Here is a 24,965-nt window from a genome sequence, read left to right as displayed (position 1 = left end):
ATCTCACTCACTGCAAAACAGGAGCACAAGAAAATAAACACAATTTTTTAATCTCTGATACTGCTGCAGGAGAACTTGTATCCGAACAGTGGGTAACAAGTGACTAGAAGTGCCAGAGGTCCCAGCTGTGTGGATGTCATTATGATGCCACCTACTGGGATGCATTTTGAGATTGCATTCAAATACACCAAAACCTGCAAAATAAAAAAAATCATCACATAATTGAAGACTTTAGCAACACACATGCAAAAGGCTTAAGAACTAAGTGCTACAATCAACCTTTTTCTTATTGTTTCAGTGTTTGGCTTTGCAGCAGTGATTACATATTGATTCTTTAAATGTATGAAATACAGAAAAGAATTTTGATAATAGACTAATTCTGTTTTCATAGGTTGTGCAAATCCACTTGGGGTCACTGTTCTATATACAATAAGAATCCACCTCTAGGATTTTCCTTTAGAAAATTGTATATGCAGCTAGATGAGGGCAGTCTCACCTTTAATGCCAACCCTGATGAGGTAAGTGAACTGTTGCTGACAGTAATAAACAGTTTAATTATGACTGTTGTTTTATAGCCATAGACATATTAGAAGCAAAGTTTTAATAGGTATTGTTCTACAATAGGACTGGTTAATACTAAGATACAGCCCTTTCTTGATCTTTTTTGCATATGGTACCTCTGCACATCATTTACATGGCTTGCCTCTTAAATGCTCTGTACAGTAGTCTGACCTATGGATGCCAGAAACTCATAACCATGTATTGGCATGGGAACAAGGGGGAAATCCTAACTGAAGAGGCAGTGAGAATCTTAAAAAGGGTAATAATACGCATACATAAACTAAAATGCTGCTTCACAGTATGGATTTGATCACACTTAGTTGACTTCATGCAAAGCAGGATGAGGTATAAAGTGACAGCAATTACTTCTGTGACAATTGCAATTTCTTGTAAAGCATTTTTAAACTTTCACTGTCAAGGAATGCATCTTGAAATATTATGGAAAAAGATTTACTCCTGAACTACTTGACAGATTGGTTTGATTTCTGTGGACACTTGTTCTGCATAAACCTAATCTTCTTTAAAGTATATAATGCCATATATTTATTTTCAAAAAATACCCCATGTCAAACTAAAAGGTTTCCATTTATTAATTCATGTAACTAACTGGAAAAGTCACTTTCTGCCTTCTCTCTGTCACCTTTCAAAGAAGAAAAGACTTTGAGAGTAGACAGCTTTTGCCTGGGAAATACATAGTTAATGCCAAAGTGACAAAGAGAGTCTTTTGTGTACAAAACCAGACTCCTCCTGCTTCATGTTTCCTAGGAAGAGTTGATATTACTGAACAAAAGGGAATATTAACTTCCTGCATATATTTATACATACACAAGGAAGTGGCAATTGAATAAATCCAAAGTAGGAAAAGAATTAAGAGTCATGAAAAGATATACTTCCAGGAGCCAATAGTTCACTCTGCTGATAAGATGCAGAAAACATGAACTTATGACCGCAGGGTGAAATAAATAAAGCAGTCATATGAATCAGTACAATAATGGGATTTTGTTTAAATTCTTGCTTTATCTCATATTCTGCTTGATAAAGAAACACACTACTTTTATTAGTCACAAATTATAGTATTCTGTAATTTCTCTCGTAGAGCTCTGCCTTGAACTTTGATACACAGTGCTGAGATGTCTTATCAGCACCTTGCTGCTTGAGTGATAAGCATTGATTTTCAGCAGTATTTTAATGAATATAGTAATAAATGTAAAGCTTTGCAAATGAAACACAATGTGTTTTCAAAGATATATGAAGTTTTAATTGGCAACAGCCTTGCCCACCCAAATTTTTATTTGCCTTTCAATTTATTTTAGGATAATTTTTCATTTCATATTTCAGTTTATAATATACTGTTATGTTCCAACCTAATTTAAAGTAATTGTGGTAGGTTTAAAGTATTTGGAGCCATCACAAAATACACTGAATAAAGGTGTTGGTATTTTTCAAGGAAATGAAGATGAGCAAATTAGAGCTACTTTATAGTATACCTAAACTAGGTATTAAATTTGTTATGCTACATTCCTTCTGGTTTCATTATAGTTATATTGTACAGTGGCGATACGAACAGTCTGTGTCAGGCCTAGTGAGAGATTAAAACCTCAGGATATCTCCTAAGGGCTTCTGTTCCTCTCTCCCTGTGGAGCACCATAGCCTGGCAGGAATCACTCAGGGCCTGAGTTTCAGGAGAATTCACAGATACCATTGCTTTTCTTGTTTACAACTGTGATATTGGCAGAATTATTATTATAAGGACAGTGTGACTGGAATATATGATGTGACATTCCACTATGACAAATTGTGTCATGGAATTTCCTGCCAAACTCTGCTTTACATTTGATAACAGACCTGGTCAAAGTACTATAAAAATAGAAATATTTACAGCCACAGGAGCAAGATTCTCCAAAGGACACCGCCCATGTCATGAAAATGGGTAACCAGGCTCCACAGCAACAGCTCCAGAGCTAGCGGTGGCTCACGGGGTAGGGAAGAGCATCTACACACTTTGTGGTAGGATTCTCTGGTTAGCCATTGTTATGTGCATGGTGTTGTGATATCTGCTGTAATTTAATGTATTGGTTGTGTGCATGAGCTTGCATAATTCATAGCAGGTGCTCACATCCTGCTGAAAGGATGTGCGTAATCACATTACACAATCTGAAAACCTTCCAATGCATGTTTGGTTTCTGTTCTTTTGTTTGTTGTTTGGTTTTTCATCATAATGGCAGCATCACTGTAGCCAAGATTTTGGAACTTTTTTTTGTTTTCTTTTGGGAGAAGGGGTGACTTAGTGTTAGTATTAAGACTTGAATATGAGTATTCTGTTGTTTAATCTGCCTACATGGTCTCTGCTGTATTTTATTCTAAAGAGTGTATGACATATGCAAAACGTTTCTCATGCAGTGCTCATTCCATATCATGTATGCTTATGACTCAGAGCTTGTAAGCAACCAGAAGTTATTTCCCACTTTTTTGTATAGTGTTTCTGACTCCCTGCAAAATATACTGTCAAGTTTATTACACGGGGCTATGCTATGGATTTAAGATTGGAAATGAAGGTGGAAACATACTTTGGTCAGGAAAGAAGATCTAATTTTTGTTTCGTTCTTGATGATAGCAGTTCTTACAGATTCTGCTTAAAGCATTTATTTGTATGGATTTATTGGAATCTGGCCAGTACTAAAGCTCTCAGCCTTCATAGAGGTCAGGATATCCTTTATGTAGCATAATAACAGCAAAGTACAGTAAACAGAGACAGTGTTTACACTGTACTTGGCTTTCCAGTTTTATGGAAGTTGGTTCATTCATTACCAACTGCCCTTAGTTTTTACTAGGGAGGTGAGTTTTCTGTTCTTGGTTATAAACGAATTTTTAGTGACGTGCATAAAGCTACCTTACCTGGCTTTTAATTATAGGTAGCCTATAGATAATAGAATATTTACTGTGCTGTATATTTCTAGCCAAATTTTTGGAACACTTATCCCATTTCATAGTGATCTACTAAGCAAGCCAAGGATGAGATCCATTGATTTATTTCTCCTAAGAATATTAAAAGTATGTGCATGTGGCAGGGGCAAGAAGTTCTATGTGATTTCAACTTCCATTCTAACTATGTGAAAAGGTGGAATGGATGAGAGAGTTGAAACCATTTTGAAAACTGTCCTTTTAAGTCAAAGAACTTCAGTCATATAAATTACCAGTTATGGAAGCTGTGTAACATGAAAAATATTTCTACAATTAAAAGATTGCATCACAAGTGTGTATCACTGAGACTGTATTTTAAAGACATACCATGAAAGAGGCTGTTGAAGTGGATGTTTTATATTGTGTCCACATTTGTCACCAAATAAGTAAAACACTGTATGACTTGATAACTTAGGAAAAGAACCTTATAGATACCTATTGGAAAATATAAAATCAGTACTTGTGTTCTGTTCTGGAAGAATCACCACGAAATGTATTAAGATACTGTATTTATGTAGAAAAGAAATGTAAATAATAATACTGTACATTTCTAATTATCATTTACTAATCATGTTAGTGTTACGTGGAAGTCCCAAATAGAAATTGGGGATAGAAAAGGCCAGGGCCCTTTATTTATATACAAAATAAAAGCAGAGTCACTGCCCCCCAGAAAATCATCTGTATAATCAAGCAAGTAGTTAAACTTGAATTCCCATATTTCCTAAGCATTTATTTAAGAATGTTTAAATTTGGTGATCAAAATCCTCCTTTTTTTAAAAAAAATATAGCACAGTCTAGAAAGAAATCTGCATCTCATGTTGATATTTACATAATCCTACCAAAGCCTGAAAAAGTCAACAGAAAATGCTAATGTTGATATGCTACTAGCAATTTCCTTAGTCACCTTTTAAAACTACATCAGCTGAACAAATAGAGTAGTGTACAAATGTTTGTCAGATTTCAAATATTAAGTGAAATTTGTCTCTATTGATAAATGTATTTGTCATATACTTAGCTGTAGTATTTTTAAATGTCCATTAGGTAAAAAGCATTGTGATCTCCTACTTCTGATTTGGCAGACAATCCCATTTAAATCTTAAAAACAGAGAACGTGTATGTGTAGGAGGAGAGGAAATGTGATTTCAAAGAGTTCTGTGTCACCAACGTAGAGTACGGTTGGTTTGCTTTGTATGTGTAACTAAACGGAAAGGTCCAAGGCAACTACAAATGTTTTAATGTTAACTACTTTACTGAAAAACTCTGGGAGTACTATTAGAAGAGAATAAAATCAATGCAGAAATTAAACCAATTTTGTAAAAGAAAACTTTTTGATTTTTAGCTGTCTTGTATGGATATAAATGAATGGAAAGACTCTTGGGAACTAGAGAAAGTAAGCCAGAGGTGTCAGTGCTGTAACAGAATAGATTGGTAATATAAGCATTTTGTGGCTGGAAAAAAGGAAAAAAAAAAGAGCAATTATAGAAAATAAGTTATGGAAATACAAGGAATTGCTTTTCTTGTTACTGTTGGGCTATAGCTGTGATTGCTGTTTCCACATACAATCAAAGTACTCTTTCATCCATGAAGATTTTATCCAGAGCTGGCTTCTTGGCCATGGAAGGCAAGGTGTCTTTAAGGAATCTTTCCTAACTCTATAATGCTGAGAATATCATAGGGACAAACAGGTTCCTCGCAGAAGTTAGAGAACTGCTGGCAATCTAGGCTGTTGTGCTGTTCACCTAATTACTGTTCCTCCAAACCAGCTCATCCTGTTCTATTTCCTAAGTGTTAAAAAGACCTCTTCAGACCTGGTGGATAGTGGCCCAGATCTGCCTAGCTGAATTCAGTCAAATGTTGCCTAGGAGAATCACCAGATGACTGAAAAATAATCTTAGCATAGATTTTACTAGCATGTAGGACTACTTAGTTCAGCTAGTATACCTGCCACAAGCAACCATTTTAGCTTCCTAAAGGGATTTATTTGAAATGTGGATTCTGAGAGGAATTCAAGGCAGCGTTTACAGTGTTACAGAAAGCAGATTTGATGACATGCCTTAAATCTTGAAAATAAATTTAATTTGCTGTGAGCGAAAATTTAAGAACTTTGAAGAGAAATCAGGTTTCTATTGCTGCGAAGTATTTGTGGTTGCTTAGGAAGAAATAAACAGCAACTAAAGATGATGGCTTGTGTTGAAGTGTATTTTATTTATACCCTGTTTATTTGTGAAAGAGATGAGGAAAATAAATAAAGAGACTGCATTCACATAGAGAGAGATTGTCAAGTGTTGTGTGGTGGGGAGAGAGAGGGAATTAAGAGACAGGATAAAAATGTTTTGCAAAGACTCATTAGAGTATCAGATAAGGATCCTACACTGAGTTGTAATCTAGTGCACAAAAGAAATGACTTACGGCATTTACTGACACAGAAAAATCAATCCCATTTGTCTTGTTTTCATGTTGTTTCATCTATGAAGTGCCAGGTATTTTCTGGATATGTTGCAGAAGTGTTCGTTAAATAGCTGCAGCATAAATGCTTTTAAAAGTAGAGCGTTACTGAAACTTCTTTGACAGGGTCCAGTTTATATTGCCGTAAACACGCACTTCTTAGTGAAGCAAATGCTAAAGTGTCATTAAGTCAGGATATAAGTAAAGGAGGCATAGTTAAGCCAAAAGTGTAAAGAATAGTGAAGCCCTGGAGTCCCGCTGTTAGTTACATATACACCGTCAAAATACTAGAGAAATTAATAAGAGGTTCATATTCATTTTGGTCTCCCATTTTTACATTCCCATTTACCTCTAATTCAAGAAAGTACTTAACCATACATTGCCCATCCTTATTTCAAACAGACTTAAATATAATCTAATTTGGACTTAAATGCAGATGTATAATGCAGTACATTTCATTACTGTTGCAAATAATTCTTAAAATCAGGCACTAAAACTACTGGTTTATTTTGTTCTTAACTGTAAAAAAACTTTATATTTGTATTTGTTTTAGAAAACACTCTTTTAAAAATAAAGAATGCTTCTCCGCTGCTATTTTTTGTAAATATATAAGCTAAAATTATGGACTGGTTAAAAAAAAAAGGTTGGATAATGCTACAGGTGTTTATTGGCTTTTCACTTGTCATGGATATCTTAAGTATCTGACTGTATCTCAGGGCGTATATTCTAATTTATTTTTTACTTGATATACGTGAGATTTTGTTTTACTGATCCACTTCATAAAACATCTCTCCAAACCTATGCTCAGTACTTTATTTCTTTTTTAAGCAAAATTGCACAGCACTGGGAAGTTAGTTTATAGACTGAACAGGTTTCCCCTACGTGTTTATAGATGTAATGTATACAATGTAAACTAAAAGGGCAGACTTACAAAAAATAGTGGTCTCATTTCAGAAGATTTCAGAAGTGTTTTAAAGGTGATATAGGTAGTGGCACTACCTTGGTGTATACTGCCTACACAGAGATGCACTCCCCTACACATTTTACATTATTTCAACATTATGGTTTAATAGATACTGTAATTAAGGAATGTAAATTCTGTTTAACCAATTCTCAGAACTGCTCCCACTCCCTGGCAAATGAAATGAAGCTAGTTGGTTAGATTTTTGTTGTTGGAAAATTTGAACATTTTAAAAATCCATCAATGTGGTTTTGATCGAAGGGAAAATAGTTTTCATGCTTTGGGATATTGCAGTGAACATAAAGAATTCAGGATATCGTTGAAATATTTTTTATGAAATATTTTTATTTTTAAATGAAATTTGGCATGTGTATTCTATAAGAAATGTGTGCTTGGCAAAGTGGAAAATTCTGGAAATTATAATATGAATATTAAATATACACAGTAGTTCTATCTTTCTTAAGGTATTTATATATTGATGCAGTGTTCTTATTTATGTGTATGCACATTTATATATGTTTATATTTACCTCTGCTTTGAAATCAGTGTGCTTGTGTTTATTTGCATTATTACACATTTAAACAAATGCATTTAATGCATCTATTTGAATGTGATGCGTCATATACATGTGAGAACATTAATGTTTTAGTCAAAGATTTAAAAGACAAAACACATTATGGCTAAGATTTTCTTCTCTACAAAAGTTATGAAATTAAATGTTATGGTCCCTGTAGCATTTTAAATACAATTTTTAACAGTATTAAAACCAAAATATTAGTCTACACTGTAAATGAGATACTACAGAATTATGGGATTCATAATTTTAAATGTCCTGCTGTCAGTATATGTAAAATCTCAACCATAACAACATATTAAGTTCCTTTTAGATTGTATTGTGCATGTTGAAATGTTATTGAGAGGAAGAGGAATAATTCTGCTTAAAAAAAAATATACACATATATATATATATAAAATTGTATTATGTTCCTACATTGCTAAGGACAGTGCTTGTTCCTAAACATAATATGAAGATTAAACATATTTATATGTACATATCTTTTATCTCAGGGAGTCAACTACTTTATGTCCAAAGGCATACTAGACGATTCGCCAAAGGAAATAGCTAAGTTTATCTTTTGCACAAGAACATTAAATTGGAAGAAGCTGCGAATCTATCTTGATGAAAGGTAACTTGAATTTCTTGTGAGGAGAAAACTGCTATTCTCAGTGTACAGCACCATTCAACAATAAATATTTTGCTTATATTAATATAATTTTATTGCTTTAAAACTACATGAAAACACAGCTAGGTAATGCTGTTGCTAAATCTGAACAGTTTCTTGGTTCTAGAATTTGTGACTATAACACCTTATAAGAACCCTTGAAAATATTACTTATAACCAATGTATCAATCTCACACAGTGTGCTATTTCTCCATTTTTGCAGTTCTTCATATAAATTGTGTGTAAGCTGTAGCGTGCATTCAAACTGCACACAATAGTTTGTGCTGTATGATGTTCAGGACTTGTAGATATTTTGTTGCTTTTTTTGATTTGGTCTTTCTTTTTGGTGTTAAGCATGAAAAACAGTCCTTTTAAGAAGTGGTAGTAGCTTTTTAATTAATGATGGATTATCTAACCACTATTTGACTGTGGTAGGGAACTCTACCCCCTACTGTAGCATGCTTTTCCACCTCCGCAGTGCTTTCTTTTGCCCATCAGGGTACCTTCAGGTTGGGGTGATGCAGTATCAGGAAAGAGGGGCACCAACTACCAGTTCAAACGAAAGTTGTAAGAGGAGGAAAATAACAACTGGACTTATACAGGAAGAGCAGAGGGACAGCAGCATTTACAGCAGGAATCCTCTCCTGCTTCTCATCCTATTCAGCCTGTACTACTAAAGAACTCCTTTTATTAGGAGTCATTTTTTAGTATCATCACCACTGACAGTCTTGTGCTATAAAACTTCAGATTATGAAGTTTTGGTATAATAGAAGAAATACAAAACCATTTATCAGATGAGATTGCAAGTTAATTTTAGCAACACCTACTGCCATTCATCTTCCATTCATGGAGTGTAATCAGGCACTGAAAGTTAAACTGGGTTTCTAGGTATCCCTCTTAGTATTGAACTGTTTAATAGAAAGGACCAATGTAACAGAATATTCTTTGTTTCACTCAAATTTATTTCCAAATTTGCTTCAGATGTCTTCTTCATGTCTGTTTGTTTAGAATAGTCTGAATGATTTCGTTGTTTCTGTGCGCAGTTGAAAACACCTCAGAGCATTGCACTCTGATGGACTTAGACTTTAAAGGGGCTTTGAGAGCAAATTTTATCTAACTTAAGCTGGGTTTTAACAAGATACTGCTATAACAGCTTCTACTTAAGCAACAAAATATGCATGATACACAGAAATGTATTCCCTTTACTGTCTCTTTAAATGACTGTCGGATAGCTTAAAGGAATTGAAGCCTTTATGTGTAGTATAAGTGACTATGCATATAAAGAAACGTAAACTGCTAATTAATGTATATTTTTATGATATTTGGTTACTATTGTAAGTGCCTGAAGAACATTTATATTACTATCTTTGTATCGTTAGTGATAATTTTGTCTTTCAACAAAAATAAAGCTAATAAACTATTCTAAAGCTCAAACTACTCTAAACCTTCCGTATCGATTTTTAAACCTACATTTTCATATGTAAATAGGTAAAAGAAACTTCTCTAATCATGTGGGATTTTATTCTACCAGGCGAGATGTTTTGGATGACCTTGTGACGCTGCACAACTTCAGAAATCAATTCTTACCAAATGCACTGAGAGAGTTCTTCAGACATATTCATGCCCCTGAGGAGCGTGGGGAGTACCTTGAGACTCTTATAACAAAGTTCTCTCACAGATTCTGTGCTTGTAACCCTGATTTGATGAGAGAGCTTGGCCTTAGCCCTGGTAAGCAAAAAGAGCTTTGATTCAGTGAATCACTCTGTATTTCTGTGCATATTTGGTTGATGTTACTGCTCACAATAAATACACAACCAGTACCTAAAATATTTGTCGAAGTACAAACATGGCTTGGGAAGATCTTTCACCTATGTTGAATATTCAGGCATCATCCTGTTTGGGCTGAAAAAAAAAAACAACATAATACATAAGCATTTCTAATCGGTTGCTGGGGAGCCAGTTTTCAGCAATGGGACTGCTTTTAAAGATATTTAAAGATAAGCTTTAGCTGGATGTTGACCTTAGTTTATAAAAACTTCAAGAATCCATTTAAATGAATGTATAGAGACACATCAGTGACTTTTAGATATTGTAGAAATATTAAGAGATTTGTAATTGTTCATCTGGCAATGTGCTGATGTTATTACTTTGAAAATTGATATACTAAATTTTGTGTTGGTGGGATATCCCTTTGTATTTTTATGTACCTATATGTACAGTTATAGGCCCAGATGCTGAAGACTTGGTAAGATTCTTGGACAGGAAATAATATTTGTAATGATCACTGTTTCCTTTTATATTTTTTTCTTGTCTAGATGCAGTTTATGTACTGTGTTACTCTTTGATTCTACTTTCCATTGATCTAACCAGCCCTCATGTGAAGAACAAAATGTCAAAGAGAGAATTCATCCGAAATACACGACGAGCTGCACAGAATATTAGTGAAGATTTTGTAGGGCACCTTTATGACAACATCTACCTTATTGGCCATGTGGCTGCCTAAAAGCACAATTTGCTAGCACTTAAGATTTGTAATTTTCAAAAACTACATCAGTTCAAGAAATTGATTATTTTGTAGAGATGGGGGTTATTTTAGTGCTGGTCATTCTAACCTCTGTATGCAATCAAAGTTCGTGTGTGTAAGTGTGTGTATGTGCAAACTACCTTTTCTAACTATTTACTGTGGGAATGGAAGGATTTGGAGATTTGTTTTTCATAATTTTTTTAGTTTTGCACAAAACAATGCCATTAGTCTGACACAGCTATTTACAAATGTTAAAACTGACATTACAGTCTAAGCTGACAAAGTGGTGGATTTGTGCATTAGATCTGCTTGAAACTTTAATAAGTTCATTCTTTTTAAAATGCCATGTAATGTGTACATATTTAACTAAAGAGGTTTATAATCATAATTATTTTATTGTAAAATATTTTAACTAAAATTTCTCCTTTTATCTCTTAAGAGTGTACTTCTTTCTTTTGCATTAAGCTTTTTCTTTTACAGTGCTAATTACCTCAGATACATATGTTAGAGAAACATTGATTTGAATACTATAAGAAATTTTATTCTAGAAGATGACAGAATACTTGTAAAATATCTAAGTTGATATTTAATGCTATATGACTAACTTGAATAATAGCAATGTGCTATTCACTCAAATTTAACGAAGATTACAACCTCTGTTTTAGATGAACCCTGATGTCAGTTAGGCACAGCCTAGGGAGAATGTGTGTTTTACACATAGCTAACCTATATTGTAGGCACATTGGTGATGTAGGACAACTACATTCAGCTATTCAGCACTGTAAGCAAAGGAAAATTTCAACAGGGAAAGTGGTAGAGAGCAGCTAAACATGTTGCTTCTTTCAACCACCTCCCTCAGTTTAGATGTGTCAATGATGGAAATGCCTAGGCAAATTTATACCAGATGACTCATTGTTAAAGCTGTTAAAAACAGTGACTGTGCACGCTTAGAGTGGTTACTGTGCAAGTCTGGAGCTGTTGCAGACTGTTTGGCCAACTGAGATACTGAAGTATTCTTTCTGAGTCTCTTATGTAGCTAGCTTTTTAAATACTTCTAGATTTATGAAAATACTTGAGAAATGGTTTCAAGTCAGGTCGTATCTTACATTCTCTGAAGCGTGTAGAATATTAGTGCATTTGAAGTGAAAATGAAGGAAGTTAATGAGGATTTTTGCCTGGTTTTAACCCGTAGTGCAGTGCTTTTCTTAAACTGACATCATATGTAGTTGAAAAAGAGTCATTCCTTAATCTTTTCCTGATTGTTTGTTTACATAATCCTCAGCTATCTCTAGCATCTGGTTTCGTTGTGGTAACTAATAGATTTATCATTTTTACCTACCACACCATGAGATGAGGTAGAAAGATCATCTTAGTTCTGTTTTAGAGATTGCTGTGGATTTTTTTATTATTTTTTTTAAATGTAGGAAGCTTATGGCAGAGACAGGAATTGAATGCAGGTCATACTCCTCATAGGCATGCACTTTGCCCACACTGCTGCTTTATCTTTGGCACTGAGTGGTTATTACATTCGTCTTAGATGTGAGAAAAGCAATGACTGACAATATACTTACTTCAATCTACATAAGGGCTACATAAATAACAGGGGAAAAAACGTAGCTACCGTTGCTTCTTCAAGTATTTAGCATAAGCAAGATTTTGTTCATAGCTCTGGTTCACATGCAAAAATGCACTCAGAAAGAGTTGTATTTTTTATTAAATTACCTTTAATCAAGTTTAAATGTCATTTGTGTTCGTGTAGCGTACACTGCCAGCAGTATTACAGCAATCTTCCAGTGAAGTTTTACAGTATCATTCCCCTCTCTCAGGGTCCCTCATTGCTTCACCCTGTGTCCTTTCATGTATTTCACAAGGCCCAAGGGTGCGTTCCTTAATCATTTATTAATCTCAAACATGAAATGTTAAAAACATTATATTAAACATTGCCTTAGGCAAACGTCTGTCCCTGTTCAAAAAAAAAAAAAAAAAAAAAACAGGAAAATTGTAATGTAATCTGTAAAACCAACAATAAGGACAAGTCTCTGTGTGCTCCTTGAGGTGCTCTTACATGAAGACTGCAGATTACAGATTTCTAGAAAACACTCCTCAGACATTACGCACATAAAGAGAAGAATTCAGTGAATTTTGAAGTTACAACTAATCTTATCTGGAAGAGTTTTCTTCTGGGACCACAAATGCAGCTCAAGGTCTCATTCTCTTCTCACTGGCACCTATGTTGACATGAGAGATAGTGTTTTAGATTTTGCACTGATATGAGAGTACAATTCGTTAATCTGCATTTCTCTTACTTTCCAGTTACCCTCGGTTCCCATCATCAGGCAGATACAGAACAAAGCCTCCAGGCAGGCAGAATATGTTATGTCTGGGATAGTTGAGTACATCTATTAACAAGGTTTAGAAAGCTTCAAAGACCAGGGTGATAAATTAGAAACAGGACAATATGCTTAAAGTCCAGGGGAAAAAAAAAAAAAAAAAAAAAAAAAAACTACTCATGTACAAATAACAGCATCTGATCTTCTGAGTATGATTTTGAACAGCATTAGTTGATTAGCACCCAACTCATGCTGTACCTTATGTTACCAATTCAGAGTGGAACAGAAAACCTCAATGTGCAATGTGCCACATGTGAATTCCCGTAGAGGTAACCAATAAACAAAAAATGACAATAGACATCTCATCTGTGGTTTTTTTTTTTTTTTTTGAGGTTTGTGTCTTTCTCCAGAGTGGCAGATAAGTAATTTTTATTTATTTATTTTAAAAATCTAGAATTTTCTTGAAGTTAGGCAATTTTCTGCCATGTTTTACAAGGAAAAAAAAAATCTTAAGCAGGTGTAAAACCATTCTTACAAAGAGAAAAGATAAAGTTTGAATTTCCTTAGTCCTCTAAAAACAAAGGTTTGGGCAGTGTCTTCTTCAGTATACACTATTGCTTTCTCCATGTACATTTGAAAAGAAAATAGTGATAGGTACTAACTACACTGCCCCAGGTGTTACTAAGCACTGTACTATTGGTTTGCTGTGAAAGTAGCTACTTGATCAAGCACTTCAGAATACGTAGAGGATCTCAAAACTAATTACGCGAATGTGATCATACTATTAACCACAAAATGATTCCCCAGCTAGTAGGAGGTTCCACCACTGCATGCCCTTTGAAATTTGGCCATACAACTTACGGATTTGTACCAAGAGAAACACTCTGTGACTGCTTGTTAGGAAGCTGTGGAAGAACTCTCTCCTGACAGTGGAATTGGGAAAGTCAAACTGGAAGGTGGTATGTAAGTGATGTTGCCTGCACACTTAACTGCGTAGTAGATACACTAAAGGAAGAAAAGAGCCTGTGGCATAGCAAATGCTCCAGTCCTATAAAACTAAAGCTGTGTTCTGAATGTCCATTTCTGAAAATTAGCTGACTTTAGAATACACTTCAGATGTGATGGAAAGACAACTGTTCTTTATTTGTGTATGTCCACTTGAAATATCACATAATACAAGTTTTTAGGGCTGGATTAATTTCTGAGTCTCTCATTGCATTTGTTTAAAGTATATGATGTATATTACATATTCATGTAGCTTAGTTATAGTCTGTGTCTGACATTTTACATTTTCATGTGTTTCTAACTTGAATAGCTTTCACTCACATGGTAAATAACAGATTTATACAGCTTTGGCTTCTCAAAATAAAACAATCTTCAACAAACAAAAGTCCAAACACTTGTAAGCGAGACAAGTTTGTCAATTTTGAAGTAGACAAGAAATTTTCATTAAATAAAAATAAATTCTAATTATTCTCTTCAACCTCTCCCTTCCATTCCCTACAATGGAAAACAAATATTATAAAACAGCTTCAAAATAAAGATTTAGGAAAGTGAACTGTTTACCTGGGCAAATAAATGTGACTATTTCCTGTGCAATATACCAAAATTTAGTAATGTTCATTGCATAAACAAATTTATAGACTGGAATTGCTCTTTTTTGAAGTGGTAATAACTTAGTTCTCTATTTAAGATTGTAGTGCCATATGATTTTTTTACAGTTCTATTTTTAAAAGTATTAAATTACTTTAAAGTAGTTAAGCAAAGATTGAGGTATACTAACTTTCTCATGTTAGAAAGTCAAAACAACAATATTAAGTATTTAGAAAAGTTGGATTTACTTGCCTTGAACTGGATTGCAAATGAGTATTTAAGAGAAAGATTTTTCTTTCTTTTCACATATTTCATGTAAATATCAAAAGTAATAAACCTTACAGTAGATGACTTGTTCTCTGCCATTGTAAAATCTATCACTAATCTCAAAAGCACTATTAAAATAGACAAAGGACAGACTTAGAGGATTTCCTGTGTCTCCCATAGGCACATTACGGTTTCAGTTTGGCTTAAAGGGAAATATGCAAACTGTTATAACCTACATATAATAGTGATTTTAGTAAGATAAAATTTTATGTGATCTTCTAATCAGATCTAATCAGATGTTAAAAGTTAAGATTTACCATACAATGGGTGTAATTACATCATAACCAAATAGCTAGGATTAGCTACAGAAATGAATTTTTATCTAAAAAGCTTCAGAGATCACACAGTTCCTTCATCACTTCAGTGCTTTTGTTAAGTGATGTTAATGAATTTGCAATTTTTTCTTTCTTATTTATCTAAACAAGCTTTGAGAAGATATAAACTATTTGCACAGAACACTTCCATTCCCTATGTGCAATTTTATTCCATTAAAAAGCAACTTTTTTTTTCTATATTTGCTTTATGATTTAGAAAAGCAAAAAATCTACAGTTCACTGAAAAAAAAAAAAAGGGGGTTTAAATATGAGAGATGTTCCTGCATAGCACCTATTATAGAAAACAAGAACAAAAAGCACTTTTCAGATTTCTGGCCATTAAACAAACTCATTATTTTTCAGCTTAAAAATAATACCTATTTGGTATTTAGTACATGACAGAAATCAAGAATATTTATCTGAAAGCAACATGGTCAGGATATCGGTTCTTCTCAGAGAGGGTATTCATTTGTAAAAGTTAGCTTTCTTCTTGGCAGAGTTGGAAAGGAATGTTGGATTTAATTTAAAATGATTAATGAGATTTTGTCAGACTCCCTGCCTTTACCACCACTGCAGTTTGTCAGCACAACAACCTGGGAAACCCGGACGCCACTCTGTCGCCCAAAACAGCTTTCCAGGAAAAAATAAACCTGAGTAACTAGTGCCAGGTACATGTCAATGGTATTGTCTTTCAGCTGTTGACAGTTTAACTCTGAGTCAGGACATTTACACATTCTGAGGAAGTGAACCTCATTCGTTATTTCAATGTCTGGGTTTGACAGTGGATACCAGCATAAACATAAGTTTTCCGAGGAGGCATAGCCTTTATTATTAACCTTCTGGAAAATCTTCTAATCCATGCAGCTGAGAAATTATTTAAAGGGGGGGGGGGGGGGGGGGGGGGGGGGGGGGGTGGAATCAAGGCTTTTTTAGATAAGGGTTTGGGTTTTTTGTTTTGCTTTGTTTTGTTTTTGGGGAGAAAGACCAAATATGCAACCTATCTCATTTTTGGCAGGGTTAAATTCTGAGGATCTCATTTTCTAAGCCCTGCTCATGGGAAGAGGCTGCCAATTTGCAAAGAATGCGCTCTTGGACTTGAGGCAGATGCGTTTGTTAATAGCCAAAACTAAGATATGCTAATATCCAAAAACTAATAAGCTCACAATATTTTTGATACATAACCATTGCATAAGAAAATGAGCGTATCTTTTGAAATGTAAGGCAGATATTGAAAATGATTTACAATGCGTCTCCTTCACTATACCTGTGGAAATTTATTCTGTTGGACTACAGCTGGAGCATTGTGTTCTTCTTAAACATCCTATATAGAAAAACTGAAAAGAAGACTTTAATTTCAAAAGCAGGCTTTCCCTTTCCAAAAAAACATTATCTGTCTATGCTGTGCAAGCCTTTCTGCAGTCATGTAACCTAGTGCCAACAACATGACTTTTCATTCAGTCCTGTGGACCTCTCCACAGATATGTTCTATGCACTGACTCATCAGCCTTCACAGAGGTTTACATGGTAAAAAAGATTTAATATTACTCTGCTGCACCAGAGGGAACATATTCCTTATGGCATGATGCCTCAGGTATTCTTTACATGACTTTCATCTCAACATTTTCCTAAGTGTTAGAAAAAGTGTTTTCACAACTACTCTTTCCCTGTCTTCACATTAAGAATTCAGAATAATTACTGCAGTTACATGTAACACAATCAAATTGAAATATATTTTTATAACTGGAGAACTTTTAAATGGTCTCATTTACTTGCCTTCTGCAGCATTAATCACCTGCATGACAAAATAAGCAAAGGAATCGCTGAACTGCTTTAGATGTGTTAAGTGTGTCTCTCTTTGCATACTTCTTAATGACAGTCAAGATCCTGCATTTTTTCACATTTAATATAACTTCCTATTTCTATATCCCACTTAGTAATATATATCAATAAATTTATTTACTATTGTTGCATGCTGTCTAAAGTGTGGCAGTACCATTTCTTATTTGTACTTAGTTTTGTCTTAGGTTTTTTTGGTGTTTTTTTTTTCCTTTTTTCTTTTTTCTTTTTCTTTGCACAGCAGCAAAATTTATAGTAAACAAACAAACAAAAATCTATCACACTAAAAATATGATAACAAATGTTTGAATCTTTTTCCTACATATAAGGTTTACATATGTGATAAAATGCAGAAGTCACGTGGTTAGTAATTGACTTTTGTTAAAACTTCATTTTCAGCTTTTTAATATAAATTTGTTTTAATATATTATTTCCTTTTCTTGGTACTAAGGCAGCCCGTGTTGCCATATAGTTTTATGTCAATAAATTTGTTCTCATCCTTATTCCAAAGTCATCCACAGATCAATCCTACAAATGCTGATTTACAACCTCTAGATTACTTTAGAAGTTGTCCGCTGCATGAAGTGTGCAGAATTTTACATAGAATATGAGATACTTTAGTGCTAAGCAGGCCACCAAAAAAATGCACTTAGAGAGGCTTATCTACATTATTCTTTCAATGCATTTAACAAGATACACCCTATTACGATCCTGACCCCCCCCCCCCCGTCAAAAAAAGCAAGCGAGGAGAAAAACAGAATGTCAGTAGAGTTTGGAAAAAGTAAAAGCTTAGGAGTATCTCTAACCTCACCTTCTGGCAGACCTATGGTCTTAGCTTAGCAGTAAGTGACCCCATGATATCAACTACTACATAGCAGCATTCTCAGATATTTTTGGACAACCATCCTTTACTATCCATAAAAAGAAACAAAACTGGAGGCTTTATGCATACTACAAGTAGTACTAATAAGACCGTTACTTAATACAAGTAATGCTTTGGTCAAAAACCATTTAACCTTGGAGAAAAGAGATATAGCCAAATTCAATATCCATGATTGTCCTGGTTCCAGTTAGGACAGAGTTAATTTTTCCTCATAGTAGCTGGTAGGGTGCTATGTTTTGGATTAGGATGAGAAGAGCGCTGATAACATGCTGATGTTTTAATTGTTGCAGAGCAGTGTTTACACCAGGCCAGGGACTTTTCGGCTTCTCGCTCTGTCCTGCCAGCGAGCAGGCTGGGGGTGCAGCAGGAGCTGGGAGGGGACAGACCCAGGACAGCTGACCCAAACTGGCCAAAGGGGTATTCCATACCATCTGACGTCATGCTAAACAATATATAGGGGTGGCTGGCCGGGGTGGGGGGCCGGCTGCTCGGGGATAGGCTGGGCATCGGTCAGCGGGTGGTGAGCAATTGCATTGTGCATCACTTGTTTTCTTACACATTATTATTATTAATACTATTATCATTATCACTATTATTATTATTATTGTTATTATTATATTCCTGTCTTAATAAACTGTCTTTATCTCAACTCACCGGCTTCACTTTCCCGTTTCTCTCCCCCATCCCAGAGAGGGAGGGGGGAGGGTAAGCGAACGGCTGTGTGGTGTTTAGCTGCCAGCCGGGTTAAACCACAACAATGATGCACATGAAGCCTGTAAAATAAACAGAAGAGCCCCATCTGTACTGGCAACAGCAAAACATTGGTCCAAATGAAAAGGTGTCTCAGTAAACTATTCTAGGGTACAGGTGTACCACATAATCTAGCAAAGGAGAATTTGTCTGTTCATAGACTGATAAATAATAATCTATCCAGGAGAACGTGGCTGACAAATCCACCCACATTTACGATCTATATGGTTGCTCTGGCTGGCACTTACAGTCTTTGGTGGGCCAGTAGCATTGGCTTTGGAAGTAAGAATCACAAAGTTATGGTGAAAGGTTAAAGAAAGTGAAGTTCGTTGGTTTGTTGACAAATTTGTGCTGTTTCTTCATTTGAAAAAAAAAAAAAAGTGGATAATTGTTCTAGCAGAATGCACACACAAAAATAAATCAAACTTGTCCATCAAAATTTGTTTTTAATTTTCCTAGCTTTCTGAAGGGAGCTTAGGTATGTGCCTCCTGAAGGAAGAATCCTCTATGTCACCAGACAAACTCTTCACATGGTTTGCATTTCTGGTATCTCATAACTGTTGTTTTTCTCTCAGATTAGAACACAAGAATTAACTCAAAGATCTCAGTTTATTTATAGTATTATTAACAATGATTTATCCGGGGGGAATCTTTGGTAGTGAAAAATAATGTGTTTTCACAATCTTTCCATAACATTAAAATATCATTTATATGTTTGCCAATAGTTTTTGTGAATAAAGATGGTGAACTTCACATGAACCCAAATTAATCCACTGCTAATTGAGAGCAAAAGAAAGTCTCCTTACAATTATCACCTGAGAAGATTAACGTGGAATCAGTGCTACAGTGCTTACATAAAACACCACTTGCATTAAAGTTATTAAATATTTCTTAATTACTTCATGTACTATTTTAATTGCAAATTTTCACTTAAGACTTCTGTCCACCACAGATCAAGACATGTTTCTGTCAAAGGACTCCATAATCCATTGCTACAGAAAACCATGCATCAAGTTCACAAGAGTAAAGCTTTGATAGATGAAGCACTCACTTATACGATGACAAGTGGAAATGGTTATATAAAAAAGGAAATGTCCTTTAAGCAAAAGAGTAATCCAATCCATTTTAAACATAGTACTTAACAGGGAGAATGGAGGGTGTCTTAGATGTAAGCAGATGAAAAATCCAATCCCTGTTCTGCGGACAGACCCATTTTTAAATATGTGCTTTTAAGTCTCAGAGAAGCCGATGAAACTAAATTTCCCTACTATTTATGTCTCTAACTTCCAGCCAACTTGCAAGGGCAGCATCAAAAACCACTCCACTGACATCAGTAATGTTTGTTTTAGGCTCCTTATATGATTTGTTTTTAACAACAACAACCACAGAGTGAAAGTGAGTTTAATATCAAGTTTATTCTTGATTGGAAAATGTGCACAACAAATGCTGTAGCTGTAACAGAAGAAAAATATGCCTGACAATGGCTCCACAGAGGGAATAGAGTCACAAGATCATTCTTGAGCAAGACCAATGTGGTGGTCCCCAATTTTACAAGCTTGTTTAGTAGCTTTCACCACTGGGGAAAAGCTGCCTGTGATGCTCTGCTGAAACTCAGCTCCTGCTCCCTGAGCATCATCCCCCTACCAGGCCAAAGCAGCCCAGGACTTTCCCTGGTGCTCACTATCCAGAGGAGAGAGGCATAGGTCAGGATCATGGCAACATAAGAACTTCACCCTGCCATTTCTGCAGCACCAGCCACCTCTGTTTCAGTGAAACTCCTAGTTTCCCCCAACCTTGGTGTCTGCCTTTATGTCCTGGAAGTTGATTTTCTCCTACCTTGATAGGTAACTATTCTCTCTGCATTGCTGGGATACTTCAGATCTGCTGGGCACCTCATGCCAAGGATGCTGTGTTCACACATGTCCTCCTGCAAGCAAAAGGCTCAGTGTCACAAAGAGGGGGCTGTGCAGAGCTCTTACTATCAAAAGATTGTTAAAAATACACAGTGCATTTGCAGGGACCTATCTCTGGATGTAAATATGTTTCAAATTAAAGAAAGACTAGAAATGACTGCAACATAAAGAATGCTCTGCTGACTAGAAAATCTGGTAAACTCATGTCTCTTCCAGATATATCTATTGCATCGTATTTTTAGACGACCAGTTTTCATGTTTTTTTCAGCCACATATTCTCCAAGTTGAGCCCTTGAATGTAAGCATAATAGGATTTTTTACAAGTCTTCAACTTTGGACATTCATTTTTTTCTTTTTATTTCTAACATTTCCCTTGCTGGTATTAGAACATATGGTATAACTTAACTTCCTCAACAATATCTGCTACTTTTTCACCTTGATTTCCCAGCTTTAGATCTTCCAGATAGAGTTTCCCTTAGAAAAGGGTTGTAGAAAAATAATGTGTAAATACTACAACGCTGACGGGGGGTTCGTGTATATATATTTATGTCTTGTATATACTCTAGGCTCCTGGTCTGCTTGCTTGCCAGCATGATTGATTGACTGTGTACTGAGAGCTGTTTATAAAAACAGGCAGGTACTGTATTTGAACATGTGCACGAACACCCGAAGCAAACCAAAGCGATCCCGCTACGAGCTACATTCCTGCGGGCTCCGATGCAGAGTCTCTGGCCGCCGACAGCACTGCTAGAACTAATCCCGTGTACTAATCCCCTTCCTCCTGCTCCTCCCTGGGCACCAGAGAGGTGCAGCGGGCGGCACTGGCGCATTGCCGCCGAACGCCTGGGGATGGAGAGGGCGACCCGAGCAAATTCAGGATCCGGGCAGGCTGGGGGGGTCCGGGGGCAGCAAGGAGCGAGCTCGGGGCTCGTTTTTCCTTCCCTGTTTTAGGAGGGTCCCCTATCGCCACGGGGGTGACAACGGGGGGGGGGGAGGGGGGGGCAAGGAGCGAGAGCGGGGCTTGATTTTCCTTCTCTTTTGCAGGAGGGTCCCCTGTCGCCACGGGGTGACAATAGGGTCACCTTAGAGAGTGTCAAAAAAAAATAATAATTATATATATATATATTGGGGGGGGGGGGGGTGGGAGGGGGTGGTTTAAGAGCAAACTATTTATTTTAAAACTCCTGGCCGGGCCGAGCCCCGCCCCGCCGGGCTCCACCTGCCTGGGCGGGGGGCCGGGAGGATTCCCCCCACCGCCACCCCGGGGCTTCTCCATGTGGATCCCATTAGCATCATTTGCTCCTAGTAGAAGGGGGATTAAAGCGATTAGAATGAAAATAATTAAATGATCTTTCAATTTACCCGGTCGTGCTGGTTGCAAGTGGAAAGGAAGAAGGGACTCTGCTTATGGTAACCGCGGTAGGGCTTGGGATATTATTATTTCATTATTATTATTATGGAGGGGGTTATTTTTAAAGGGAAGGAGGAAAGGAAAAATAATAATTAAAAAACAACCACCAAAGAAAAGAAACTTCACAACTGTCAACTGTTTTCCAAACTCCAGATTAATGCTGGCCAGACCTCTGTCGTAACGTGACCCTACTGCTTTTTCAAACGTGTTTTCCGATCTGTAATCGTTTGTTATGTCTCAGCGTTGAATAATGAAAGCAAAATAAAAACCAAAAATGTTCTGATGCTCTGGGTTTTTTATGTCATTTTGGAGCAGGGAAGGTGGAGATTTTTTGTCTTTTCCTGCGGCAGTGACAAGTGAAATCCCTATGTTTTATCATTTGGAATAAAGCCATAATCCTGACAAAAGTCTTTAAACATTCAGAAATAGCAGATGGTTTTTAATCTGGGGGAGGGATAACCGTTTCTCCGGTTTCTCCTCTTTTTCAAGGAGAGTGCTCTGAACAAGTGACAAAATTGCTCATCCATAAGCTCCCGCTACCTCTGCATACCCGCATCTGAACGCACCCTTACCTCGATTTTCAGTGATTTCAGCTGCAGCGAGACCATTCAGGACTGAGAACCGAGGAAAGGCAGCAAGGCACGGGCTAAAATCGGTCGCGAGCGCCTTCCTCTTTTTTCTGCTTTCCTCTTTAAAGCCACGTTAACATCGAGGAGATCCTCAGGACACAGGGGCCCAGCTGGGAACCCAAAAGGCCGGTGCCGGAGGAGGAGGAAGATGAGCCGGGGACACTCAGATCCCGCAGCTACCTAAAAGCACGGCGCCAGGGCGGGTAATTCCTTTGCCTAATTAAAATCCCCACGGAAGAACCTCAGGACCTGTAGGGGAAATGGCATTTCTGCTCTCCCTGCGTGTGCGAAACCCTCCCGGCACCGGTACGGGTGCTCTGCTCTCAGCCGCTCTGACCACAGGCGTCTGTCCGCGGGCAGCGCTTTGCTTTCGTTTGGTTCTTATGAAGCTGAAAAATTTCCCTGTTGGTGCTGTTATTTTAAAAAAGAGTAGATCTTTCAGGGTAAAATTTAAGTATAAATTTTTGATTTTTTGATTCTTTGATTCGACTGGGAGGGAAAATCCCGTTTGTTGTCAGAAGTTAATTTTCAGCTACTAGAGAAGTTACTGACTTTAAATATTTTCCTTTCCTCTATAAAAGTTGTTGGCCTGCTTTCATAGCTACTAAAGAGCTTATCCGGCAAATCGAAGCCTAAACCCCGGCGTTCATTTGGCAGTAACTCGTTTAGTAAATACTTGTTATTACCGAGCCCTGCTTTTTGCCCAGCGGGTCTCGTCCACAAGCCAGGCAGTGTCACTTCTGCCCCCTGAGGTGGTCCTTTAACGCCAAGCCTGCGGGTGGGAGTCGCTTCTCGATTACCAATAAAACCTTTACTGCAGCTCGCCCAGAAGTGTCTTTGGAGAACACCCTCCTTTTACGCGTGCGGTGCCCCAGCGTTATTTTTTCTAATGCCTCCTTTCCTGATCTCATTACCGGCCGCTCCCGTTTTGCTCTTTATGGACAATAAAAGCTCCTACTCGGGGCGTGGGGAGCGCGGAAGGGTGCGGAGCAGGTGGCCGAGCGTTATCTCTTAGGCATTTATATTTTCCCCAGTCTCTCTTACAGGAAAATAGCCACCCCGGCTCCCTTCCCACCTCCCCGAGCCCCTCATGCTAAGGATGGGCAGCAGCCCCTCGGGCGGCCCGGGCCGGAGCCGGGGGGCGAGGAGGAGTCGAGCAGCAAGGAGGCAGCGCCTCGGGTCCCCTCTGGTCGCCTACGGTCCCCTTTGGTCCCCTCTAAGGCCGGGGGCAGCCTTCTGCTCAGCGTGGGACCCGAGGGCAGGTCCGTGAGCGCCGAGGGGAAGCAAACAAAAAAGCGAGAGTGGCCAAACCTTGTTTACCTTTCGTGGCCGGGAGGGTAAATGCCATCCCTCTGCCTTCCTGCGGCACCGGCTCGCCTCGCAGATCCCTGGCTCCTCCGGTAGGCGCTCCCTCTGCCACCTAGGATGACACGCGGCTGCGTGGAGCACCGAGCAGCTGCCCCCCGCGCACACACACACACACGCACGCACACAAACACACACCACCACACGCACACCCACGCTCTTCCCCATCCTTGTCCCCCACCCGCAGCCGTGGGTGGCGCTGGGGCATCCTCCCCAGGCTGCTGGGTGCCCTTACCGCGTCTCAGCCCCTTGACCTCGGGGAAATCCTTGCTCTCCAGCAATACCCGTCTTTTTTTTTTCTTATTTTCTTTTTGCTTTGTTTTGTCTTTCCTGAGGGGTGTGCTCGTCCTGCCCCCCGACGTGCGGCAAAAAAGCTGCCCACCCACCCACCCGGGGCTCCTCGGGAGCCGAGGGGCGGCGGGGGTACCCCGAGAACCGCGGCCGGCCCCAGCCCTGACCAACGGGGGACTTGGGGGGGTCGTACTCGGCCGGGGCCCCCCTGTGCCAAGGGGTGCCCCGACGGCTCCTTAAAAGCCGCCGGCTTGTTTTAGGAGCCAGGCAGGACGGAGTCCTCCCTGACACGGGCATTTGATTTAAAACTGCCTCCCGAGAAATACAAATAAATAACTTCTCGGGGAGAAAAGAAACCCAACCCCGAGGCTGACAGGAGCTACAAACACTAAATATGTGTACGGAGAGCACAAAAGTAAATAAAAGAGCAAAAAAAAAAGTAAAAAAAAGAGCAAAAGTAAATAAATCTCGGTTACCTAATTGAAAGGCAGAAGCAAGCCCTTTGTGTACACAGGGCTTCAGGGAGAGGAAAACCAGAGCACCGGGGCCACGAGAGGAGCGGCGGGGCGCGGCGCCCGCCCTTTGCCGTCGGGGAGGCTCCGCCGCCGCCGGGAGATTTACCTTCGCCGCTAGCGCCAGGGCAGCCTT

The 24,965-nt window shown here is 37.9% G+C and overlaps 1 protein-coding gene and 1 long non-coding RNA gene across 5 annotated transcripts in view; one reads left to right on the top strand and one right to left on the bottom strand.

Annotated features, from left to right (window-relative positions):
- Positions 1-13,363, top strand: part of FBXO8 (F-box protein 8) — a 19,784-nt gene extending 6,421 nt beyond the window's left edge. For all 3 annotated transcript variants that reach the window (XM_048054058.2, XM_013190336.3, XM_066996167.1), the window contains exons 3-6: positions 392-518; positions 7,997-8,115; positions 9,683-9,879; positions 10,467-13,363. In XM_048054058.2, the coding sequence (XP_047910015.1) occupies positions 392-518; positions 7,997-8,115; positions 9,683-9,879; positions 10,467-10,654 (631 nt within the window). In that variant the 3' untranslated portion in view covers positions 10,655-13,363. The remainder of the gene's footprint in view (positions 1-391; positions 519-7,996; positions 8,116-9,682; positions 9,880-10,466) is intronic.
- Positions 12,768-24,965, bottom strand: LOC136790726 (uncharacterized). 2 transcript variants are annotated; one of them, XR_010831185.1, is made up of 5 exons: positions 24,794-24,965; positions 23,982-24,081; positions 20,545-20,635; positions 18,613-18,731; positions 12,768-12,903 (listed from the first exon to the last, which is right to left on the bottom strand). It is a non-coding gene; the product is annotated as an uncharacterized lncRNA (long non-coding RNA). The 2 variants fall into 2 exon arrangements; XR_010831184.1 differs by lacking the exon at positions 24,794-24,965 and having other exon boundaries at positions 23,982-24,361.

Source organism: Anser cygnoides, chromosome 4 (assembly GCF_040182565.1).
Source record: "Anser cygnoides isolate HZ-2024a breed goose chromosome 4, Taihu_goose_T2T_genome, whole genome shotgun sequence".
Lineage (NCBI taxonomy): Eukaryota > Metazoa > Chordata > Aves > Anseriformes > Anatidae > Anser > Anser cygnoides.
The sequence above is the reverse complement of the archived record's forward strand: the minus strand, read 5'-3'. Positions and strand labels throughout refer to the sequence as shown.